This window comes from Ambystoma mexicanum, chromosome 11, assembly GCF_040938575.1.
Source record: "Ambystoma mexicanum isolate Mex_15411 chromosome 11, UKY_AmexF1_1, whole genome shotgun sequence".
Lineage (NCBI taxonomy): Eukaryota > Metazoa > Chordata > Amphibia > Caudata > Ambystomatidae > Ambystoma > Ambystoma mexicanum.
In genome coordinates, this window is record NC_090934.1 from 889,346,748 (window position 1) to 889,367,474 (window position 20,727).

The 20,727-nt window shown below is 43.3% G+C and overlaps 1 protein-coding gene across 1 annotated transcript in view; it reads right to left on the reverse strand.

Moving 5' to 3' along the window:
- Positions 1-20,727, reverse strand: part of LOC138503894 (mucin-5B-like) — a 1,431,798-nt gene that overhangs the window by 596,051 nt on the left and 815,020 nt on the right. Inside the window, exon 22 of the mRNA XM_069623965.1 lies at positions 2,701-2,859. Coding sequence (XP_069480066.1) covers positions 2,701-2,859 — 159 coding nt within the window. The remainder of the gene's footprint in view (positions 1-2,700; positions 2,860-20,727) is intronic.

The window sequence follows — 20,727 nt, forward strand, 5'->3', positions numbered from 1 at the left end:
CCATTCTACCAACCCTGGAACCACTCACAGTTAAAACCACATACCCCACAACCTTGAACGCACTGTGATCCAAACTTTCAAAAAGGTAACGGGTGCTTCTGAGCTGAGCTTATCAAAAGCAATGGTTTCCTCACCTTCCCTACTATCCGACTAACATTGCTAACCCTGCTTTTTTATTGAAACACACACAGCCAAGTCAAGATTATTAGTTGAAGGCTGCTATATAAGACTACAACATGCTGTTAGCTATTATCATGCTTTTAATTACATGTTTCATTGTAACATGCCGATAGCAACACTGTGTTGTCCTCTGCCAGCTTCTTATTTAATGTCTTGATCACTAACAGTTTAAAATTGTACCTACATTGCCCTGCTCCATCCTCTAATCACATTACTCTTCATACCCTTAACACTGGCATTCCATGCTCTCTCCTGTGCTTCCCCCACTGCTGCTACCCACAGTCTCATTCCACCATCCTTCCCTCCAACTCCCCCTAACCAATCACAAATGGCGTTTTATACATTTATCCATGGCAACCTCATGGATTGATTGTTATCCCTCCGAACGTTATTTCAATGTGATAACCATGTGAGGTGCCGTTTACTCATTCTTGACCCCTAGGAATGTTAACAACACATAATTGTCTAGAACTCAAGAACTACTTTGTTCTATTATAAAGTAGTTTTCCAGTTCTTGTCAATTAGGTGCTGTTGTGGTTCTCTTCCTTGTCATTGAGTACCAGCACCTCTACTCCATCCAGCTGTGGGATGCTCAAGGGTCTGCTCTTGACCTAGTTCTCCTCACACCCTCCACCTCTTCTCTAAGCAAACGAATCTAATTTATTTTGGATTCTCTCACCAACTCTTTGCTGAGGGTACCAAATCATCATCTCTTTTCATTCCTTTACCTCCAGCCCATGCTCCGCTTGTCCTGTTCAACTCTTGCATGGCTGAACTCCTGCCCTGCTCCCAACAATCCACCACTTCTTGCAGCCCTGCTGTATGGGATCTTTTTTGACATTAATGCTCCACCAGTTCTATTTCTTCACTGCAAAGGTGGTTAGATTAAACTGTTTAAATATATAGACTTGATTCGTCTTCGCCTTGCCTCACTTACAGCTTTACTAAAACCTTGACTTCCATTTTGGTTCTAAGGCTTGTATGTGATTGTACAACCAGTGCACTCCGTTCTCCCCTTGATACACTTCTCATCTTTGCTACTCAGTCTCCATAACCTCTCATTCTTCTCTCCTGGATCAGCAGATTGACTTCAAGTAAGGTGGCTGCCTATGTGACAGACATCCCTCTTCAAACTCCTCCTCCTAGTATTCAAAGGTATTCCTGGAATAGCCCCCAACATAGCTACTCTATCTCCAATTACTGCCCTCTTTGCCCCTTGCGACAACAAAACTTGCTCAATATGAATGGCTCCCAGTCCGCCATGTGCAGCTACAGCCATCTGCTCATTCTCTCTTTATCCCCAGAAATAGAAAACATAGCCACTCTTCTAGCCTTCAAATCGGCCTTAAATCATGCCTTCCTTTTAGGGAAGGAGCACCGTAATCCTCTAGTAGTCACCCACCACCAATTCCCACTTCCCCATTTATTGCTCCCCTGCAGGGTACAAATGCAGAAGAATTAACTCACCAAAAGCAATTTCAGCATCTAAATATATTGTACATTATTGTTAAGGCTTCCGGTTTTATGGCATTTCTTTTTCTGCCATTTCCGTCTCTATTTATTCATATTTATTTTTGGGCCTTTTTTTCTGTATTTATCCACATTTATTGTTTGTCATTTAAACATTAATTTGCAACCAGTATTTTTCTGCGTTTATTCTAATACAAAAACACATTTATTAAAGCACACATGCAGCCTTATAGGAAAGACATTCTAGCTCAATGTGTTCAGTAACAACAAACGAGTGCTCCTGTGACTGCTGCTGCCTTAAGATATATGCTGTCAGCAATATAAAAAGCGTTAATGCTATTTTTATACAATGTTTACACTCTCCATGCTGTCAATCTGAAATGTAATTGGCCTGTGATGTATGAGTGAGATCACAGAGAACCAGACAGAAATAACTGTTTTTCTGTTTTTATAAATAAACACAGTCAGAAAGCAGACTGATTTCGGTCTGTATTTATGTGTAAAAATCAGTAAAAATTGAAAACTGGAATCCTTAATTATTTTTATTGTCTGTGTTTTCCCAATTCAATGCCCAACATTAAACAACCTCCACCTCAACCAGATTATCAACACACTCTACTTTCATCTTTTGTGAAGCACCCTGCAAAGGATTGCTCCTCCCAGTGCAAATGCCCTTCATACAAATGTTTTTTTTTAATCAAAGTGCTCACCCTCTTGTTCAATATGTACAAAATATAAATGCAATTTAAAGTAATAACTCATTGCTAATTGTACCAGTTTCTCCCATACAAGCTACTCACTGACCTATTACCACTAGTCTTAAATAATCAGAAAACCCTGAATATTAGCATTAGAATTCATTATAAAGACGGAATCAGCCACCAGTGATAGCTAGAAAGTTGCTGCGGGTTTCATTACCATCATAAGCACTACCGTCCTTCACAGTACCCCCCTTGAAATTAACCTTTATTGTTATGGTTAGAGGTATTGAGGTGACCACATACCTTACAGAGCCGTTTCAGCCATTGATAACACAAATGCTTATTGTACCTGCAATAGTTACTGTTGTTGTAGGGCATTCGTAGTATTGTTTGATTGTTGTCTCATTGGCGGCACAGGTGACGTTGTAGCAGTTGCCCATGCTGTCCTTCGATTGAAAGATGACCTCCTTGTATTTGTAGACCTTTCCTTCATACTTACAGATGCAAGCTGTAATTTAAAATCAGGAGCAGAAGTCAATTAGACAAACACATCTCGGGGAAATATGAATTCAGTGCCATTTTAGATTTAGAAGATATTTCAGCATTATTTTTAGTTTTGTGTACGGTCAAAGTTGTGTAACTAACTGATAATTTATTTTGCAGTTTTTGAATTTTGGATGCAGTTTTAATGTTTAAAAGTAAAAAATGCATCGTATTTAGTTTTTACTGTTTCAAGGCAAGATAATTGCTGTGCTCCAATAAAATACAGAACAAACATATGGACTTGTATTATGTGAAAAAAAACTTTATGCCCAGATTCCTCCACACACACTGATTGTATACACTGGAATGTATTGCTGGCCTTTCCTGTTGGGACTCATTTTGTTATATTTATTAGTCCCTTCAGTCAGGCCTAGATGCGCCAGATTGTGTCGACCGGTGTATGGGCTCTAGTGCGGTGATCAATAGATTTGCATGGTTACGTAACAGTTTTCCCCTGATGTCCAACTAAGGCTCCTGGACATGCCTTTTTGGCCCAAAGGCAGACGACAGCCTAGAAAAGCCACATGGTGTAAAGGCTGCAGTGAAATCCCTGGGGGCAGCCATTCATCAGCCGGAACAATACCCGCCTATTCCGGCTTGGGGAGAGGGTGTTCCTTTTGTTACTAATCCTCTTTTGGCCAAAGGGGAAGAGTTCAAGCTACCCATATAGGAAAAACAGAGATTCACACAGGCCCTGAGATGCTGTAGAGGAAAGACTGCTCAGTTAGCCACCTCCTCAATGCCCTCTGCCACAGCCACAGCCCCTACACCTCTCTGAGCACTTTGCTCACAGGAGCCCGGAGGGGGCAGTTTAACTCAGCATGTGCAAAAATGGCATTTCATTACTTCAAATGCATGCGCACTATAGACATTGGCCCAAGAGTTTTGTCTCCCATTTCTACAAAGACCCCCAGATTGTGCCCCGACGGAGCAATCTCTTCGGGAACTGTATTGCTCCTTCTACAGGAGATTATTTTCCTGTTGGAGAACAATGCTGTGGTAAGGGTACCTGTAGCAGAGCAATACCAGGGTTGGTACTCCACATATTTCCCTGTTCCCAACAACTACAGAGGGCTGCTACCCATATTGGACCTGAGGCGCTTCAACAAGTTCCTCAGGAAGGACAGATTCAAGATGGTCACTCTTTTGCAGATCCTTCTGTCACTTCAGCTCCAGGACTGGATGGAGTCACTCAATCTTAAGGATGTTTACTTCCATGTACATATATATCCCGAGCACATAAAGTACCTGAGGTTCGCCATTAGCAGTTATCACTATTAATTTCAATGTCTGCCTTTCAGTCTTAACTCCATTGGAGGGTCTTCACCAGGATGATGGCGGTGCTGGCAGCAAGTTTAAGGACGGGAGGGATTCACATCTTTCGCTACCTAGATGAATGGCTGATCAGAGCTTGCCCTCCTCAACAGGCCCTGGAACAACTTAAAAAACACCTGCCAATGTCTCCACAAACTAGCCTTCTGCCTCAATTTCAAGAAGTCTCAGGTTACACCTTTTCAAAAGTTGCAATTCATTGACGTGGTCCTGGACTCTTCCTCAGAGAAGGCCTTGCCTCCCAAGTTAAGGGCTCAACATATCTTGCAGATGGTAAAACGATTTCAGAATGCCCAATATCTGGCAGCATTCGATTTTCTGAGGGGGCAGAGCCTCATCAAAGCCTGCATTTTCCTGGTGCCAGAATCCTGCCTAAGGATGAGGTCTCTTCATTGGGCCCTTTGATTCCAATGGTCACAAGTCTCAGGCAGGATGATGGACTGTTTTCAGGTCCCGAGCAAGGTCACACAGAATCTCCTGTGGTAAGCCTGCCAGGAAAACATGTTGATAGGGGAACCTTTTTTCCAACCCTGGCTGGAGATAACTCTAGTCACGGATACTTCCCTCACGGGATGGGGAGGACACATGAGCAATCTGACCATCAGCAGACTTTGGTACACATCAGAATCAAGCGTGCACCCAAACCTGTTACAGCCGAGGGTGACCAGAATGGCATTGATGGCCTTTTTGCCATCCATACAGAAGAAGAACATCCAGATAAAGATGGACAAAACAGTGGCCATGCATTACCTCAGCAAAAGAGGAGCTGTATGGTCACTACCAGTGTGCAACAAGGCAGTTGTGCTCTGTTTTTGGGTGCTACAAAAGGGGATCTCTGTCAGCTGTCCACCTAATCAGAGAAGAGAATACAATGGCGGATGCTTTGACCAGACAGAGCACAATCTTCCACGAGTGGGAGTTGACTTAGGAAGTCCTTTTATTGATCTTTGCCCTTTGGGGAACCCCTCAGGTGGATCTGTTCACGACCACTATCAACATGAAGTGCAACCTGTTTTGTTCCAGGGAATTTTCTCAGAGAGGAGCTCTGTGGGATGTGTTCATAGTGGACAGGGAATTTCCATTTGTGTACGCTTTTCCAGCAGTCCCTGTCATTCCTCATGTCATCAGGGGGTTGAAGAAGTTTGGGAAATCCATGATTGGATTTGGCCTGAAGGACTTGGTACACCAAACTTCGAGACATATTCCTTTTCCCTATATTCAATTTTCCCCAGAGAGTGGACCTACTCTTGCAGGAGGGAGGCTGTCTTCTTCACTCATCAATCAGAACTCCAAACCTTCATGCCTGGTTTCTGAGAGGCTAAGATATAAATATTGCGATCTCCCGGAAGACATAATGGAGGTGTTGCTTTTGTTGAAGACAGCAGCAAAAGAACTATACTTCTGCCTTTGGAACAAATGTTGATCCTTTCTCTTGCAATACACCTGTGGTGCTTTCCTTTTCACTGAACCTAGCACATCACAGCTCAAGGTGGCTACCGTAAAAGGATACTGGGTGGCGTTATACCATCTCGCCTTTCATAAAAATGTATGAACAGATAAATGACACTATCAAGGATTTAACTACATTGGTTGCTCTGATGAATTCCAAATTGGTGAATATGGAGTGCGATAATACCTGCTTCAAGCAATCATCTCATGAGTTAACTAGCAAAATGGATTGCTCGCTCGTCGCTCTGGTGGAACAAAAATGCAATAACAGCAAGGACAAAAGACTCCTCGCTGAAGTTGCAAAACAAGCCCTTGGCTTGCTGAGACGAGATGGAAGCACTCTGCTGATTAGTAATTAACGAAGTGACCCAAACTCTGTCAAAGTCCCCAATTTTGTAAATAATGAAAGAATCTACAAAGAACTGTAACAAAGAAACAAACACAGAGGACGTCTTTACATCTAGGCAGGTGGATTCCCCAAGGGATTATGAGACTGTAGTTATTGACTTAACAGCAAAAGAAGTCTCCCCCATCCAAATGGGCGGGGTCGTGTCTACCCTCAGGATTGCTCCTAGAAGTGTGAATGATGTTGAAAATGGAGCAAAACTAGACGTATGAATACCATCTACATCGACAGATAGGGATGTTGTTTCTACCTTTGAGGATGCTCTTAGAAGTGTCAATCATTTTGAAAATGGAGCAAATCTAGATGCCCAAATATCATCCACATTGACAGAGAGGGATGGTTATCCTGGTCCTCTGTTGGAAATGCACCAGCTAGTCTAGAAGCATAGAGGGTCACGGATGAGGTCAATGCGATCTGTAATGGTAAAAGCAAACACCAGGGAAAGGCTGGATGACGAACAGTTTGAGAAAGTTCTTACGAAACATCAAAACTGAGTTTTACCCTAAATACAGCTTTGGGTAATGTTACAACAAAAAGCATGCACATTTGCGAAGAATCGGAAAAACATGTAAATCAATGTGACCAACTGGATGAAACTGAAGGCATCACTGAAACTCCGATCAATTTGTTAAATCTGTTGACATACGAAAGTGACCAGGGTTTGGATGTCTCAGCAAACATCCCTGATGGCGATTCTGTAATTGGTCCCATCCCCTTACAAGAGGCAAAGCTTACTTCTTGCCCCCAGGCAGGTAGCGAAAAAAGTTCTGCAAGCGTTTGTATCGTGCTTCCTCCGAACAATGCACTCCAAATAAAAGATGGCAAAATAGATAGTCCTATGTTTAAAACGCTGGATGAAAAATTGAAAAAATTGGCAGGTGACCAGAGCACTAAAGCGGAAGCAGTAATTCGAGGAATCCGAGAATCAAGTGCAGTGACACACTATGGAAGCAAAAATAGCTCTGACATTAAAATCTTGAATGGTCTTGGAACTCCGAAATGTATGCCTGAGGTCAAAGGGCATGATTGGCCTCCTTGTACAAAAACAGCCCCGGAAAATAACTTAAAGTCATGAAATGAAATAAATAGCTCACAAAAAGACAAGCAAAATTACGGCAAAAAAAAACAATATAAGTACTGTCTAGTCTTGGAGCGTATTCCTGTAGGAGAGGATGGCCTAATGCTGAATCGTAACTTATTACATTATGTGTCAACCCTTAGAACAATTGAACCCGGGACATAAACTGTGTGGAATTTTTCAAGGAACCCCAAAACGCTACAGTGAAACTACGCATTGACTCTAGAATCATATGTGACATCCTTCTAGAGGCAGACCCGGTGCTTCTCTCGCAGGGTTTTGATATCTTTGAACCACAGAATGAACACAAACGAGAAATCAATGACAGTTCCAATAAGACCATGGGCCCGTTTGAATTACGACAGAATAAGACTGACAGAAATGAAGATAACATGGACCTCAGAATGAGTAAGGGCAATGGTAAGGCCTTATGACTCACTAAAACAATTATGACAGCAAAAACTACACAGAATATGCATAATGTAACTCCTAAACAAATGCAGCAAGGTGAACAGATTAAAATCACGTTTGCATCCAACACTACAGGAAAAGATGCAGAAATCAAAGACAACAATGCACTGCGTCATGCTGATGAAGAAGTAAGTAAGTGGAATTGGATTGCCAAAGCCTTATCGCAACAAAATCGGAATTAATGCCAGGATTCACTCATCAATTCTACAATTAAGTATGGATCCTGGAACACCCAAGGGTTTTTACATTTGCTTCAATAAAATTTGTTGGAAGGCTTGGACAAAGTCTGTGCGCAGAAAACCTGGCTAACAGAACTTCCAACTTCAGATTAATCAAAAAGGAAAGGGGCAGAGCTATGGCTGGGCTCTTAACTCTTCTAATAAAAAGCTCAGCCTATATAATCATGGAAACTAGAAATATCTCCCCATGTATTCAGATGACGCTCCTGAGGTTGGAAATGAGCTCATCTACGTCATCAACATATACTGGCTGTATAAAGCAATTGAACCAGCTTGCTTTATTGATCTAGTAACTCAACTAATTGATGATATAAATTAACAAACATAATTAGCAAAAATCTTGCTGTGCAGTGACCTGAACATCAACTGCATAGATGTAAAGCCATATCATTTAAATGGCAACAGAAACTCTCTGAAGGTGGCGGCACAATGGCGTGATGAAATGGAGTCTAGAAATATCCACATGTTAAATGTCAACACATCAGGAGATGTCCCAGCTGAGCAACTTGGAAGAAAATCAATCATGAGTCGGTCCTGGGCTATTATTTTGCATCTGAGAGTCTACACTGGCGAGTATCATCTCTACAAGTGCTACAAAAAACAGAGAGCGAACATAAACAGTTGAAAGTATGCATCTCGTAGTTAGCCACAAAGTCTCATGACCAATGGAATCACAATGTAAGCACTGATTTCAGCAAAATTAGACTGAGACTCGATGACAACGAAGTGAAATCGCTTAAACTTGCTTACCAGAGAGAAGATGAGGAATTAGAATATCGACATCTATTGACTCATTCCAGGAAAAAAACGAGAACTACGAACGCCGGGGTTCAAACCAAAACATACGTTTGATCTGAAGGTGATGAAACAAAAACGCAAAATGAGAATGCAAATTCAACTATGCTCTAAACAAAATAATGCTCAAAGCATCATCAACAAAAAGAACATAACCCAGGCTTACAAGGACTGGCTGAAATTGCACAAGGCAATTATGGTTCAGCGGGATGCCAAAACCATGTTGTCAAAACTCACAAACAAAAACACCAGGGAGTTTTGGAGTATCATCAACCAACTTGAGGGCTCTCAACATGCTATACGGTCTAATATGGTATCGGAAAAAGAATGGATTACTCATTATAATCTGCTGTGCAGTAAAGAAGGTAACATAAAAAAACAACGCTTCCCAATCTGGCTCACTGGGACCTCAGATTTGAGAAGGGCGACATTCTGGACATTATCAAAAAATTAAGCTCATCGCGAGCCCCAGGCCTGATGGGCTGACACATTTAACTCTAAAAGGCAATGCTGAACAGTGGGCTGGCTTTTGTCACTCTTTATTCACTAAGATTGCTGCTACCTGTTCTACTCCTCTACTCCGACAACATGGAAAAGTGCAATTATTGTTTCTATGTTTAAAAAAGGAAACAGAGCCAACCCAAAGGACTACTGTCCTTTGTACTTCTTGATGTGCTGGGTAAAATGTATGCAACCATCCTTCAACATCAATTAACTGAATTGTGCGACGTAAGTAATCACATCGACATAAGACAAACTGGCTTCATGAAAGGGTTTGGATGCAGCTTGAATCTCTTGATTGTGAATATCATGAAAATGGAAACACTGCGAACTGGGGGAAGGGTCTATCTTGCTTTTATTGACCTTTCCCACGTGTTCGACAGAATAGGCCGCAAGATTCTAAGGACTAAATTACTCAGCTGGATCTGCCCCTTAAGCTTACTTATGGTCATTAGGGAGCTTCACACGAATCCAAAGATCAGAATCCGGTTGGATCGGTCTGGCAAATTATCCTTACAAATATGAACTCAGTGCTGTGTAAAGCAAGGTTGCCCCCTGGCCTCTATTATTTTCAACCTCTTTTTGTCTGACATTGATCAGACTCTTGACAGTGCATCCTCGTTTCCACCCAAAATCAATGGGTCTCATATAAGTCATCTACTTTATGCAGACAATGTAATTCTGTTAGATGCAACCCCTATCGTTTTGCAAAGAAAACTAAATGCACTTGAAGAATACATCCATACCAACAGACTGTCTATTAACTCCTCTAAATCCGAAACCCTAGTTTTGGAAGACTTAAGAGGGAACAACAAAAGGAGACTAAGTAGATTTCAATGGCACCTTGAAAAAGCACTATTGAAAATCACAACTAGCACCAGATATCTGGGCATGTTGATTAATTCTAACCTGAATGATGCACCTCGGGTTGCGAGCATCAAAACAAAATGTCATCAACTTGCAGATCAGATGACAATTCTCCCAAAGAAATATGACCGTTACTCACTGTTACCAGCTCTTGCCTTCTATAACCAAAAGGCTGTTACTGCGCTAATACATGGAGCAGAAAGCGCCCTGGGTTGCTCATACGAACTTTGGAATACCCTCGAAAATATTTTCTGGTCAAAGGTTTGCCTAGAGGAACACCGAGAGCATGTATCCGATAGGAACTTGGCCTAACATCAATACACGCAAGAATTTGCTGGAACATGCTAAGTCTGTACCGGAAAATTACTATCAAAGACATCCTCCCGCAGTTCAAAATTCTGAAAAACGCAGAAAATGGAGGAGAACAGTGTGTATTAACATTGTTGGTTGATCGATGCAAAATTAGACATCTTTCATGACACCCGCCACACCACCCCCAAATCATGTTAAAACAATGCTGTGGAAAAGTGACTGGAACGCAATTGAAGAACAAAGGCTGAAGCACAATATCACAAAGGATATCCCCAGTGCAAAAAGATCAGTCAATGAAACACAAAATTATCTGAAGCAATTCCCTGACTACCATCGTTGAGATCTCTACATGAAATTTTGTTTGAACTTCTTTAAAACAAAAGAGAAAGTATGTGGGCAAAAAGCGGTGTAACATCCAAAACATGTACACTATGTGATCTACATGATGAAACATTAAAACATCTCACGTTATTCTACACAGCCTTACGTATGGAGAGAATGAAGTGTTTGGGGGAAATCATTTTGAAAATACCAACCTTAAGTGCTGACGATTGGTGGCAAGTACGTTTTTACAAAACAGATCGAAAATTAACATTGGCCCTAACATTCTTTTTGGAAGAACTGAATAATCGGCTAACAGAAGACTAATGAGGTCCTGTGTAGATGACCTTGAGCATCTTCAATTATGTCTAACCGTTTGGTTTTGATCTTTTCCTGTCACGCTCTCTTCATCGTTTTTTGAAAGTACTTGAGTATTTTTCTCTCACTGCTCCTTTGGTAATATATTTTAACTGGCATAAGAGTTGTAATGTTATTTGTTGCTGAAGTCTGATGTGTGACGATGTAAATACACTTTATTGTTTGTGTTGAAATCATATTTTAAAGGTTTGTAATAAACTATATAAAATTAAAAAAAGAATAAAAAAAAATACATTTGTAAACACATATCCGAACAAAACTCTGACTTTAAGATTGTCATAGAATTCTTAAATGAACCGACAAATACATTCCCACCGCTCACTTTTCTGGTTATCATCCTGGCATTTGAACCTGGTACTAACTTTTTTATAGGAGCTCCATTTGAACCTCTCCATTGTTGTCCTTTCGGGTTATTAACCCTGTAAACCATTGTTTTGGTAGACATCACGTATGCTTGCAGAGTGAGTGAGCTACAAGCTTTATCATGCAACCCAACATTTACAATATTCTCCAAGGAGAAGGTAGTTTTGAGTGTTTGTCCCTCCTTCCTTCCCTTGGTAGTGTCTGAATTCCATCTGACACAGAAAATAACTCTACCCGCTTTTTATCCACCTCCTGACCTTCCAAGGATGAAGAGAAATTACATAGGCTTGACCCGAAAAGGGCTCTTAGATTCTACATTACTAGGATGGCAAATGTCAGAAAAGATGACCAACTAGTTTTGGTTATACCAGCCACAGTATAGCCGAGCGGTGACCAAACAAACTTTATCGCATTGGATCATCCTATGCATTTCAGAGTGCTACTCCTTTGCTGGAAAAGATGCCCCTGAGAACGCAATAGCCCATTGACTCCAAAGAGGCGGTTCCAGTGCAGGACAGTTGCAATCCTGCAACTTGGTCCTCACGCCACACGTTGTCAAAGCATTACTGCTTGGACAGCCTGTCGCGCTAGGATGCTTGATTTAAAATAGCGGTTATGCACAATATCAATCAATAATCCAAAAATTTTACAGTTCTCCCACCTCCATCTACAAAACTGCTATGGAAGTCTATCTAAGATGAGTAATCAATGGGAGGACACGATCCATTAGACAAACAAATTACTTTCCCGTGGCAATGTTCTTTCTTATGTATGTTCCTCACCTAGATTCCTCATCGCTCTCCTGATCTAGCCCTCTGACTGAGTACATTTTTTCAAAATACTTCTCTCTTTCAATGCCCATGCAGATTATCTAATCCTCAAATTGGCTCTGTATAAAGAGGGAGAGACTTAAACTGAGGCAACGGGCACAGTGCTTTCTCTTTATACTATCTTCAATGTCACGTCCGGACCCGGGAATGTTAACTGTTGAGGGACATAGACTTGAAGCCGCAGAGAGCCCTCTGCTGTCAAACATTTTTCTGAGAATGCAAAGCAGGACATGACTATATCTAAGATGAATAATCAGTTCTGAGGTCCCAACATGGTAGTAGAGCTATTTCAAGAGATAAAGAATGTGCAGAGTAAATGGTATCCATTCAATCTTTGGTTAACAGGGAAAAAGAACGGATACGTCATTGTCATGCATGCCCCTTTGGTTGGATGTTCGGACAGGGAGAAGCAAACCTATGAGGTTCAAGAGATGGATGGCATCAATAAAGGTGGGTCCTCGGGCTTAAATTCAGGATAGTGACTATGAGGTCGGGGGAGATGGGCATGAGATCACAGAGACTAGCAAAATATGGTTTGGGGCATAATAATAATAATGTATGCATTTAGTTGTTTGATTGAGTAATAAACTTTTTAAGATGAAGAGCCAGAGATTATGAAAATTGGTAAATGTTCCTCATGAATGCATTTTATTTCACTAAAAGACAATTCTGCTATATATCATTATTAGAAATAGAATGGGGTGGGTTGTGCCTTTCTTCTGCTAGTACCTTTTTGGCATAAATGGTGCAGCCAGGTGCATATGGGTTTTCGCCTGTTGATGATGGATCAGCGGAGAAGAAGTGAGAGGAGTTTGAACAATCCTCACGTTTGCTTGCATTTTTTAGGACACTTTGCACATGTGAGCCACCTTCCTCTCCTTGGGGTAGCAGCTTACCATCTTCGGTGTACTGTGTTGGGGCACTGGTGTTTGCGAGAGTAGAATGGAGTTTTTAATGTATAGTTGATTAATGTTATGACTTTCGGAGGGCCTTGTGTTAATGCATTTGAATCACATTCATCAGAATGTGGTTAATAAGAGAAACACTTTGGTTAATGGAAAGCTTGACAGGTGCAGCATGTTTTCAGCCCTGGGGGGAGGGAATGATTTTGTCAAAGAGAAGAATGGACTGCAGGGTTAAGGAGTTGGGGAAGGCCATGAGGCTGTGAGGCAACTTTGGTGTCTGTGCAAGTGACTCTGAGGCAAAAGGGTGACGTTGAAGTTGGAAGAGGCTAGGTTAGTTGGCTTAGGAGCCATACAAGTCAATGTGGTTAAGTATGCCAAATGGTTGGTTCCATGGCAGAAGGCCACCCTGGCAAGTAATGCCTACAGATTACATAGCTCAATATCTTAATAGGACCTGTAAAGCAATCAACGTTAGAATAACTTCTGCTATTAGGCTGGTTTGAAACATGATTGAAATCAGAGAAGGTGACAGCAGATAAGAGAAGGATGCCTTTGTGACATTGGCCTGCCATCGTCTCTAGTAATCTTTTTTCCACTGAATAATGCCCTTTTCATTTTGGAAGTGGTCTTTTCATGCGACTTATTAAAGCAAGACTAAGAAGGTGCGGGTGTAATATTCACAAATTAACACAGGGAGATATTACATATCTGATTGTGCCCTTCCAATAAATCATATATGGAATATTTTAACTTATGTATCAATTCTCCCGAAGGAAATGGTTTATAAAACAAGGTGGAATCAGGAGTCTATGAAACCCTTTATATACATATGTTGTCATTGTCAGCTGACGGGTACGAAGATTTCCAGAGTATAGAGTGTTGGTAGCAAACTATGTTCTGTGGGTGTCACTTGATATCTGCTCTGAGGAGAAGGAGAAGAGTTAATTCGAGCAGCAGTAATATATTTTCCTCCAACAGTATGTCACTGGCCTCATGAGTTATTACAGACTTTCAACAAGCTCCCCCAGAGCAGCAACTGCCAAGAGAACGCAGATGACCTGAATCCACATGTGCCCAGCTGCTCCTTGCCACCAGTCTCTCAAGCCAGTGAGTTTCTGGAGGTTATTTTGCTCCCTCCATGCCACTCTGGGTGGTCTCTGATGCACCCTAATATCTGCTTCAAAAATATGCTTCCTGCCTGGGTGCACTTACAGCATCCCAGCCGGGCAAAACTGTTCATGCTAATAAAAACCTATTAGCACGTAGCAGAGTGTGAGCAGAGTGAGTTGTGTGTTATCACTTGTAGCTAGTTTTGACACATATTAGATACACACATGTAGCAACACAGAAGGAGCAACAAACATAGAAATGTTGCGGTTGCAGAGGCTATAGATAGGGCAGTGTTATAGGCCATGGGCCTCATTACGACCCAGGCGGTAAGTTACCGCCTGGGCCGTGACTTTACCACCATGGCGTAAACTACGTTTACGCCATGGTGGTTGGCGGACTTACCGCCCCATTCCGACCTTGGCGGGGCGGTAAGTCCCCAATCCCCATTTACCCTTCCCCATTCCCATTTTTGCCCCATAGGGCATAATGGGAGTGGGGAAGGCGTTAATTACGTCACCGTAAATTACGGTGGCGTAATTAACTCCATGGTCCCTTAGCGCCATGTATTTTAACACCTGCTAAAAGCAGGTGTTAAAAGCGCCATGGCGCTAAGGGACCTCGTAATTGGCGGTAAGGGGTCGGCGCAGCTAACGCTGGCGTAAACCCCTTACCGCCAGGGTCGTAATGAGGCCCCATGTGTTTAATAGTTGTATACAAAGTTATATTTTTTTAGTTAGGTGCGAGGAAGGAGCTGAAGCAGGTGGAAGATGGAGCCAGAAAGGTACTTTGGCGGGAGCAAGATCAGCGAGTTAGCAGGACTAAAGTGCTGCCATATTGGATTATAAGGCCTAGTACACAACAAACATTATAGAACGCTGGCCCTAATGTGGAGCTGCAGCTCCGTTTAGCTCAATCCCAAGCCAAATCCCTTTTCCATCCCCCAAAAGACAAGCCAAGGTCCGAGGTACCCACAGTGCACAGCTACATGCTAACTGTATCCAGCTACAGGGCCTGAAAGTGGTGGGAATGGGATGTGTGGCTGTGGGGAGGATAGGTAATGATGTGAAGCTCGAATGATACATTCAAACAATAGGGCATGAGTTTCTTTGATGCCAATAGGCCAGGCAAAGATTTAGAGCACTACTGCCCCCATCCAAGTGCGGTCATCCCATTTGAATTACAAGCAGATGTAAAACCAAAAGCTAATAAATACCTGAAATTCAGACTCAAGAATGGTGCACTGATCATGTCATTACTGGGCACCTGGTGTCTGAAGGAGATAAGGATAGGCCGTGTCTGGGACTTTCTGTGATTTGGGATACAAGGAGGGGAGGTGGTGCCAATAAATGCAGTACAAAGTCGGGGTTGCAGCTTGTGTGTGCTGCTGCGTCTGGTATAATGAGGCCATTGTCTTATCAAAGCAGAGTTGGCCTTGACAGTTTTACTTTGAACCTGTCTGGATCGGAGTGGTGATCATCATGTGACGATCGTGATTTATTATTATAACAATTTACTTATTAGCCAATCCTGTACCTGGGTTTAATGATGACGATGTAGTGGGCTATGTAAATAGAGGAATGGGTTTATAAAAGGTGTGGCCAATCGGTCCAGGGGATATAGGAGTTCTTAGTGTGTTCTATAGGTGGTAGCCAATGAGGGTGGTGGGATAACATTGTAACCTATGAATGCTGATTTGTGGTTTTCTGCTATTTAACCTGTAACTTTTTGGGGCATGACAAGCTTTGTGTCAGTTCAGTTCTACGGGACCACCTGAAACCTTTTTTAATGTAATAAACCTTGTTTTCCCTTGTAAAATTGTGCAGTGATAATTTGGTTTCTTGCAACTTTAAACGCATAGGTTTTGGCTTACTATTCTCTTTATATTCCCTCTTTCAGAGCCAACCCCAGCCAATGTCTCACCTCTCTTGCCTGCACCACTACCTTGAGCCGCATGCAGGACCAACAGTTTGTCTGCATTCAATCCCTCAGCATGTGAGCTTGCTAGCCCAGCTTTGTTCCACGTCATTGGTGGACTCTCCTTCATGGTATCTGCACCCATGTGCATAATTTGTCTCTGTGTCGTGCCCGATAAAATACTTCCATTGGTGGCTGCAACCTGTTTGAACCTTTCTTCTGGCAGCCTATCATAGCAATGCAGATAAGCCAACATGCCTGAGCAGAAATGTTCTTCAATCTTCCCAGGCAGAATCAGAAGGCCGAAGGCATCAAAGCCAACTCTAGTCAAGCCCTCCAGGCAGAGCAAGAGAGTGGCAGCCACCTTGACAAAATTCCATGGTGAGACCGCAGGGCGAACCAGGCCATTTCTGTTTCACATATAATCGCCCTAATCTTGGCGTGCTGTGTTCACAACATGTTTGACCCTCCACGTCATTAAGGGATCAGCAGAATTTTGCTGGATCCTCATATCCACACAGGGCCAACAAACCAATGTGGCAATTTATGCTTTCTCACCCTGAAGCATTTAGACCTCCCAGCAAATTTCCTACAGTGCCCAGGCATTCTGCCCTTAACATGGAAAAGGTGGAGGAAGTCCTTCTTTTCCAGAAACCAGCAGATGTGGACCACTTCTCGACATCAAAAAAGAGAACCATATTTTAACATTTTTTGGGCTTCGAAGCAAATTAAGTATGCTATCCTCTACCACCCATGCCATAGCTTCCTGGAGAAGCTCTCTGGCAGTATTTGAATACAACATTGTGATGTATTACTGCCAAGGATGGCACTCTGTCAAGAGTGGCACTGGGCACCCAGGTAGGTTTTGGGTGGCTGTGCTGATGTAAGGTGACAGATAAGCACACAAAGCAGGAAGCTGAACAAGAAAGAATAGGTAACAGTAGCTGTGAACAAAAAGGGGCAGAGAATACAAAGGTACAAACAAACTGGATTCCCTCTTGGGGTGTATGCAGAAATGGGAAAGAGTGTTCCACGGACCTTTGGAAACTCCAGCCTTCTGCACAGATAGCTATTACAGGAGCCCACTCTGTATGCTCATGGCTGGGAACAACAGCTGTGGGTGTCTGTACAGAAACAGTATAACTGAAATGGAAAACTTAAGGGAGGACCAAAGACTCAAGGAAGAGAAGAACAGGGATCAAGAACAGGGGGTTGCAAACAAGGAAGAGAGCAAAGGGGGCAGTAGCCAGGACACAGGGGGACTGCAGACAAGGAAGCAGGGCTGCAGAAACGGATGGCACAAGGTGCAGGAAAACTGTTGAGGACTGTAGTAGGCTGCAAGGCAGGAAGTCCAGAGGAGCAGGACAGAGAGCTGTAGTAGGCTGCGGACAGAGAGCCCAGAGGAGCAGGGCAGCAAGGAGCGAGCCCAGAGGAGCAGGGAAGCGAGGCAGGGAGCCCAGAGGAGCAGGGCAGCAAGGAGCGAGCCCACAGGGGCAGGGCAGCGAGGCGCGCTGGAATCAGAAGCAGGATGATACAGCAACAGGAACATCATACAAATCGCGGCTCAATCCAAAAAGGTGCTGGGATAACTCTTAATGCAAGAGACTGAGCCCCTGCAGGCAGCTGCTTAAATACAGCCCTGCCCTGTACTGAGGCAGGCTAATTGGCAGCACCGGGAGCAGCACACCTGAAGGCAATCTGCCTCCTCCATCTCTGGTCATGAGAAGGTGGAAACAGCACTGATCACTCGGGCTTCTGGGGATAGTGGTTCCAATACTGATGAATGGGAATAGCCAGGAATTGATAGCTGTACCAAGGTGCATTATGGTACATGTAGTTAGCTGAATTAAATAAGAAAGTACCAAAGTCGTGCAAATGGAAATTAAGGACCAAAGTGTGAATAGGGGTTGTTCAACGAGTATTATGAAATAAATGAGTTCCAAATAGTCCATGATGGTTGCCAATGTGTGCGCCAGTGACACAGGCATGACAGTATGCCCCTCTCCATGCCCCTCTCCAGGCTCCTGAAGACCGACCAACAAGAAGAGCAAGTCCAAGGCCTGTCACACTGTGAGAGAGTCTTATACTAAAAAGGCACATCATGAAGATCCAAAAACTGTTTAAGACTGCAAGGTGAGAATTGTTCAGAACCTTTGGGATTGAATCCAGAAAAGACAAAGGGCCTCATTACACGGAAGGCGGTAAGGTTTAACGGTCAACGGTAATGGTACCGGTGACCGTTAACCCTTACAGCCTTACTACGAGGTCCCTTTGCGGGTTGGTACTTTAACACCTGCTTGTTAGCAGGCATTAAAAACCAACCCGCAAAGGGACCAGGGTGCTAATTACGGTACCGCAATTTGCGGTACCGTAATTAGCACCTTCCCCATTCCCATTATGCCCTATGGGGCAAAAATGGGAATGGGGAAGGGCAATGGGGGAAGGGGGAATTACCGCCCCGCCAACCTTGGAATAGGGCGGTAATTCCCCTTTCCTCCAAGGCGATAACGGTATTTTACCAGCATGGACCAAGGTACTAATAGCACCTTGGTCCACTGCCTACCGTGTAATGAGGCTTAGGGGCACAAAACACAAGAGTGCATTCATGAACTGAGGAACTGTGAGGATATGCTGCAGGCTCCATGGCATATATTGCTTTGAAAGTAGTGGTCTTCCTTAGGGCTGGCAATGGTACAGTGCTGAAAGGTGTAACCAGAGATAGATACAGCTGAATTGGTTGCTCTAGGAAGATCTTCCAAATTTTCAGATGTATTGGTAGTTGGCGTGATCTTTATATTTGAAGACAAATCAGGCAAGACAGGAATTTCATTGCAAAGTGTAAACAGGGGTGTCTCTTTGTTCACCAATGGATCTTCAACGGTATTCAGATACCTGGACTGGTTCTTGAAAGGAACGGTATCCTCTAAGCACTCGGTTGTCTCATTAGATATGATAGGAACTATCACCACTACAGGATAGTTTGAGGGATGTAGATCAGGAGGATATGGTGCTGTGGGATCGGGTTGTGTAGCAGAAGCAGAAGATCGAGCCGCAGCGAGCATAGCTGCGGAGGAAGCAGAATTTGGGGCATCGAGAGCATCAGAAGTAGTTTTAACTTCAGGAAACACAGCGGCAGGTCCTTCAGAAGCAGCATTGGCAACATCAAGATTAGCAGCAGGGACTTCAGGAGTCACAAATGTTGCAGGGACACCATGAGTTGCAGGGGGTTCAGAAGCCACAGCAGCTGGGAGATCAGGAATAGCAGTAGGAAGTTCAGGTGCTGTAGCAGCTGGGAGTATGGGTGCCACAGGAGCACTAGCGGGCAGGGACACAACTGAGGCTGATGGAGTAGAGTCTGGTAGTTTAGGTGCTGCAGAGGCACCAGCAGGACCAACCGAGGCTGTAGCCTTAATAGGAGAACTTTTAACTGGCTTTGCAACAGGTACTGTCCTTGCAGGCAGAGAGGAAGGGGGTGCTTCTATTGCAGTAAGAGTGAATTGAGATGCTGCATCAGTAGCAGATTCAGGAGTACTAGCAGGAGGAGCAGCTGAGATTGGGCTTGCAGATTATGTAACAGGTAGCATGGCTGATGTAGGGTCAGGAAAGGGTAGGCTTTCTGATGACTGGCCTTCAAAGTCTTGTGTGCTCAAGTTGATAGATGCGTCTGGGGTATTGACTGTTGGCAAAGCTGGATTCCAGACAGGTACTGGTTATAGTTCAGGGTCTGGTGCACAAAAGTCCATAGAACTGATACGGCAACAGGAACAGCATTCAAATCGTGGCTCAAGGCAAAAAGGTGCTGGGAGAACTCTTAATGCAAGAGATTAAGCCTCTGCAGGCAGCTGCTTAAATACAGCCCTTCCCGGTACTGAGGCAGGCTAATTGGCTGCACCTGGAGCAGCAAACCTGAAGGCAATCTGACTCCTCCCTCTCTGGTCCTGAGAAGGTTCAATCAGCACTGATCGCTCGTGCTTCTGCGGATTGTGGTTCCAAAACTGATGAATGGGAATAGCCAGGAATTTATAGCTGTAGCAAGGTGCATTATGGTACATGTAGTTAGCTGAATTAAATAAGAAAGTACCAAAGTCATGCAAATGGAAATTAAGGACCAAAGTGTGAATAGGGGTTGTTCAATGAGTATTATGAAGATAAATGAGTTCCAAATAGTCCATGATGGCTGCCAATGGGTGCGCCAGTGACATAGGCATGACAATTACCTACCCAAGGAGAAGATTGAAATAGAAAACTACATGTTTTATACCAGACAACAGCCCCCAGGGGAGAGGATTTAGCAGTAAGTAGCATTATTGTCAGCACTGTACACTCTGGCGGCTACTTGCCATTTAGTTGCTTTCCATGACAAAACTATATGGGATCAACTAAGGTTTCACACCAATAATGACGACGTCCATGGGCGCCTTTCACTCACTGTGAACCCCACTTTGGACAAAGCCATAACCCTGTCTAAAGGTTTTGATCAGTCCAAGGTCTGGGGTAACACCATAAGCAGAGAGAAGGCCTTTTAGTCTAATGGACAACTTGCCAAATCTTGTACAACTCTG